Consider the following 6,016-nt stretch of genomic DNA (forward strand, 5'->3'; position numbering starts at 1 on the left):
TTTCTTTGAGGAGTTGTTTTCAATAACTAAGTGAGTGGCTTCATCTTTGTACTACTAAAATTTATTTGTAGTGATTGTTTGTTCAAACCCTTGAAATCGGGGGTTTTTAGAATTCAACTTGAATTCGACATAATTCAATGCTCATAGTGAAATTTCTAAACTCTATTTTAATTACTATGACCGAAAATGTATAATATATTTTGATACGGAAATATGAAGATTTGCATAAGTATGTATTGTAGCTCCGTATGTAGGTATCATTGTAACACTATAGCCCTGTACTAGTTTTGTAGCACTGTATGATGGATTATTGTTAAAATGCATTGGGGATTTGTAGTTTCACGATAAAATTTGATGTTGGATTTTTAAATTTGAAGTTTTAAGATTTATTATTGAATATGAAATTATGTGGGTTTGGTTTGTGAGAGTTTTTTTTTTCCACAACTAGGGGTTAAGGGGACCCCAACCTTTTATTAATGACAAAATCTCAAGTACAACTTTCCTTCTTTATCCCCCTTAATCAATTCACTAAGTTTTTGATCCATGGGGGAGATAAAGTACATGCATTGGTTACAACAGTCTGTACTATGAGTACTACAAGTACTACTAATTCTTGACAGGTAATCCACAACTTGATTTCGTTCTTTGAACACATGTTGGAACTTGACCTCTTCAAATTTTGCTTGTTCGCACCCAATCTGAGCCACTAGATTCTTACAATACCAAGGTGGAGCTTCCCGCTTTTCCAAGATCTGTATCACCCTCAGTGAGTCAGACTGCACTACCACCTCCTTTATGTTCATTTTGGTCACTCCTTCGAGGCCTTTTAGGACCCCAAGTAACTCCTGATGTAAGACTAAGTGTCTTGTAGAGTTTCTACAGATCGCCATGAGAACCTCTCCATTTCGATCTCTTAATGCCCCTCTGTATCCTGCTTTACCCTGCTGCAGTGATCCATCCGTGTTAAGGACAGGAATGGCATTTTCAGGTTTTTGCCACTTGACCCACTGATTCTCTCTCTGCGTGAAATTAACACTGATTCCTAGCTTTGTCAAAACTGTTCGCACAACAACATCATCCTTTACTGCTTCCAATGATTTCCCCAGGTACAATTTCATGTTGTTTAAAGCTTTCATGCTCATTGAATCAGTACTGAAGAACCGCTTCCTCTTTAACCTCCAATTCCTCTCATTCCAAATAGCTTGCACTGCGGCACAAGTTAGCGCTCTCAACACTTCAGAGGCCATAGATTTTGGTCTGCAAATTCGTATGATGTAATACCATTCTTCATGTGAATTCCGAACTCTTCCTGGCGCCTCTTTGAAACTGCTCCACACCAGTTGCGAATAAGAACACTCAAAGAAAAGATGCACCAAACTTTCCTCATGTAAATCACAGAGACAACATCGCGAGTATCCAATCACTTTTTTCGCCATTAATCTATTTTGGGTTGGTAGCGATCCTGAAAATAATTGCCATAAGGTGAAGGAGTGCTTAGGCATTGACAACTTACCTTAGACAATCTTGTACCATTTTACTTTACTTCTGACATTCTTTAAGGCTGCATAGGCAGAGGACACATAAAACATCCCTGAACTCGATGGGGTCCAAATGATTTGGTCCTTCGACATGTACGAGTTAATCTCTGTGTTCATGATCTACATTGATAAAACGATAAAATTGAATAATTCTACTCCGAATAAATAATGAATATCAAATGGAAGTAAAACTATTTCTTTATACGAAGACAGTTGTTTATCAAATATTTCTACTCTCGATACTATTGAAATAGAGTTGGAATAGAAGATTCGTTCCACTCCTAGTTCTTTAGCATTCAAAGTTTTCTATAATTATCAGTTTATCCAAAGTCTAATGAGAGTAATGGTGGGATTATACTACGATGTAAATTCTAAGAACAAGATACGCTAACTCAAACTACGAAATGCTACGGAATACTAATGTTTGAATCTAGATAAAGAATTAGGGAGAATTGAATCCACCTTAACTCGACTTAATCAACTAACAAAGATTCGTCGTGATCCAAATTTCAATGCTTCGCATATCAAAATTGTAATTCTAATCCCTAATTACACATGACATCTCTACCAATTTATAACTAGCATGTGAAGCAACCAAACCCATTCTCATGGTGAACTAATCACTTTCTAGAATTGAATAGATTATCACGACGATTTCTAAGTTAACAAGGATCAAACTTCATCAAGGCTTCTTCAACCCCCTATAATGGAGGTTTAGCCTAGAATCATTATGCTATCATTTCCATATGAAATTGAATAAGACATAATGTAAAGATTTTAACTTTATTAAATTTAACTAAACAATAATTGAAATCTAGATTAACAACTAAGAAACCATTAACAAACAAGAATTGAAATTAGATCTAAGCAAATTTAAATAACAAAATCAAAATTATCAAGAACTAATTATTTTATTTATCTAATGAATGATAAACAATGATTCCAATAACTAATCTAAAACAAGGAATGAAACTAATTAATGGAATGAAAACTAATTAATTAACTAATTCAAAAACTCAAAACTAGATATCAAATATTCTCTAATGGCTACCTTCTATCCTAACCTACTTGATACTTAAGAGCTAAGTCTTGTGTGTGGAAATGGAGGAGACTAGATCCACATTTTCGTGCATGGGCTGAGGGTCCATGTTTTGGGCTGGAAAATCGAGCCCAAAGCCCAATTTCTTCAGTCCATAGGGCCCTTTTCAGTTGGCTTTGACTTCAATAGGCTTTTCATCCACTTTTTCTCCTTTGATTGGGTCAAGGTTTGCCCAATTAAAAAGCTCTTTTCGAGCCGGTCATTTTGACATAAGGTACGCCTAATTCTGTAGCCTGAGTCCAAAGATACGGTCTTCAGAAGTTCTGCTGACTTTTGTGTGCTGTTTCTGCCCACGTTGACTTTGACTTTTCAGCTTTTGACCGAGCTTTACAAAGGCTTTTTCTCCTTGAATCTTGGCCTTTAATCACAGAACTTCTTAGCAACCAACCCTTGCTCCTTTATATCGCCAAAGTGGCACATTTCTGCACATAATTGACTTCAATGCCTGAAATACATAAAAGCACGTAATTAACATTAACTCTTATTTATTACTCACATAATTGGTCTAAAAGTATTATTGTTAAGGGGTTAAAACTACAGTTTTGGGCTCTTTTCAAACCACCCCCAAACAACATTTTGCTTATCCTTAAGCAAATATGAGAAATTAGCATAAGTGACCAAATATGGAGTTCTAACTAATCTCGTTTCACCGAGTTCGATTGCATTGACCATATGCAACAAGGCTTTAAACAACTAGGAATTCCCTAGTGGACGAGTTATAGCCTCGTGAGAATTTTCCAATGAATGTACTCACAAACTTCATTTATATTACAACGACTCAGAAATAAAATTATTGTTTCCTTATTTATGCTCCCAATTATCTATATATCTCACTAGCAATGAATAAAGAATAATCAAGTCGAAACTTAACATAATATATGCATAATAATCAATTATCTACGAATAAACATATATACAATGAGTAATACTATGAGATGTACTAGAAGGTCCGTTTTTGAAAACTCGGAATAACGTCCTTAAGTAGGTCCTCACATAAATGTCAAGACAAAAACCACTTTGATTTTTCCGCTCAAGTTTCGCATACTCCGATTAATGCAGTGGGCACACTTTACTTTACAATCTCAATGACACACAAGGAAGCCGGAGTCGATCAAACACATCTGCCACTTACTATCACACTAACCTATTCCTAATTGAGCTAGAGGTCTTTATTAGGTGTTGCAGGGATTATGAGATGATTTAAGAAGGAAGAAAATAGATATTCAAAAGGACAAGTCTGAGATAATAGAGGCTTCATATTATGCAACTAGAGAAACCCTTGTTCTTGACTTTTGCTTCTACACTTTGTTTCCATCCTTAGCCATATTTTTTTTTCTTTGGCTTTTGACTCCTTGATTATATTTTTGGAGTTCTAACTCTTTATTTTCTTTTCTTTTATTTTTTTTATTTGGATGGAAACCTACTTTTCTCATCTAAAGCGACTAACGAATTCTTGATTTCAAAGGTTCTTCTCTTTTCTATTCTTCATCTCTATTCTCAGACTTATTCAAAGAATTGGGTAGGTTGTTGTTGTTTTTTTTATTATTATTATTTTTTTGTAACAGAGTAAAGGATTTAAGGTTTATGAAAGGCTAAAGAAAAGCTCAGCGCATTTGACTTCGGATAAAAAAGAGCCCCTGACCAGCCACTAGTGCCCTACTGTCCAGCCACCGACATCAACTTTGATGGTCGGTGGCTGGATATGTTGACCACCCCCTCTCTAGCACGCGATCTCTCTCAAGAGCTCTCACAGGAGGCAACAAAAGTTTGGTCTTGGCTGATTGTGTTGCATCTCGATCTAGCCGACAGATCTGAAAAGTTTTATAGGTACAATTGTTCATTGCTCATGGGTAGAAAGGATAGTTAACCACTCTTGATCCGTAGAAGTCTTGCTGAGTTTGGGTTGTGTCGAAGCCATGGCTCCATTACTATGGTTGTTCTTGGAGTTTTAAGCTGAAAAAGTTTGGATATGGTGTGAGAACTTTCTAAAGTTTGGGACTTGAAACAAAGTTGTGTTTGGCTGGAAACAAGGGAGGCAATAGCAGTTAATGGTTGCACTTCAGTCAACTGCTCTTTATGGGCGGATATTGTAGATCGATTGGTTGGAAAACGTTTTTCTTGGCTGATGAACTTTGATATGATTGTTGTATTCGGGTTTTTGATGAGAGGAGTTGGCAATAGCTTCTCGAATTGGCTAATCCATAGCCTTACGATGGGGAAGACACCACCTTAGGCGCTGGTTGCTTACAGGTGGGTAGAGATGGAGGAGTTCGGGTTGCCCAGATCCTTCCTCTATTCTTGGGTTTGATCCTGTTGGGCCGGTAGACATGAAGTCTTGGTCTTTTTTTTTTTTTTTTGTCTTTGGGCTTGGCTAGGCTGTTAGTTCATGGGCATGTTTCTAGTACAGGAAAATAGCTTTTTACAGTCTATTTTGGGCATCCTCTAGATATAGATTTATAAGCCTATATAAAAGAGGATGTCAATGGATATGTCTATGCAAGTAGTTCTTGAATTTAATACAGGTGAGGGTCTGCCTAACCTTATCTTATTTGGAAAAAAGAAAAAGAAAGGCTCAGTGGGGCAACTAGCGGAAAATAATTCATAGGTTTGAATTTCTGGCTATATCGATCCAAAGAGGGCCTAAATTCTCGCTTAGGATATGGTATAGTGATCAAGCAAGTGGTCGTGTGATTTTTCTATCCGGATTTTACTTCTCCCTTGTGTCATTTCTCAAATGTTCACTCATATAAGGCTTTAGGCTACATTCTCACAGGATTTGTAGAATAAGTACTCTAGCCTAGATTTCAGAAACTTACTGTCAACAATCATAGACATTCATGTAACATATATATAGATAGATGCAAGGATTATTACCTACATATTAGCCTAAGTTTCTAAAAACTATTCTAATACAAAAGCTACGTGAGATTTTTAGATTATCAAGGGCCTAGAGAGGGAAACAATACCAATATTCCTAAGTGTACAACATAAATTTTTTATTAATATTTTTAAATTTTTTGAATTTTTAACTAGAAAACAAGTGCATATTATACATATCTATATCCTAACAGATGCCTTAATTACACGTGTTTCTAGGCCCCCCCCCCCAAACAAGAAGCATGCTTTGTCCTCAAAGTATTTAAATAAATAGGGTAGAGAAATACCATGGAAACGCTTGAAATTTTAGAACATCTGCAAAACAAGGTTAAACATACAAATATAGAAAATAAAAACTGACGCAACTCTATAAGAGTTCCACCTGTTATGGGGTTAATGAGAAATAAATTGCTTGGGACAAAGCAGACACTAACTGAAATAAAAACTAACCTTAACTTTCATTTAAGCATTTTCCTCATTTCCCTCTCCAAAGAGAGGAGGT

General features: G+C 36.0%; 1 protein-coding gene across 1 annotated transcript; it reads right to left on the bottom strand.

Moving 5' to 3' along the window:
* Positions 1-473: 473 nt before the first annotated feature.
* LOC147474555 (uncharacterized) lies at positions 474-1,436 on the bottom strand. The gene has a single exon (XM_086585112.1). It carries the CDS (start codon positions 1,434-1,436, stop codon positions 474-476), a length of 963 nt encoding a protein of 320 aa, XP_086441238.1.
* Positions 1,437-6,016: the final 4,580 nt, after the last annotated feature.

This window comes from Coptis chinensis, chromosome 9 (assembly GCF_015680905.1).
Source record: "Coptis chinensis isolate HL-2020 chromosome 9, ASM1568090v1, whole genome shotgun sequence".
Lineage (NCBI taxonomy): Eukaryota > Viridiplantae > Streptophyta > Magnoliopsida > Ranunculales > Ranunculaceae > Coptis > Coptis chinensis.

Bases quoted from the DNA above. Each gene is read 5' to 3' on its own strand.
- LOC147474555 (XM_086585112.1), bottom strand. From the start codon at position 1,436: ATGGCGAAAAAAGTGATTGGATACTCGCGATGTTGTCTCTGTGATTTA.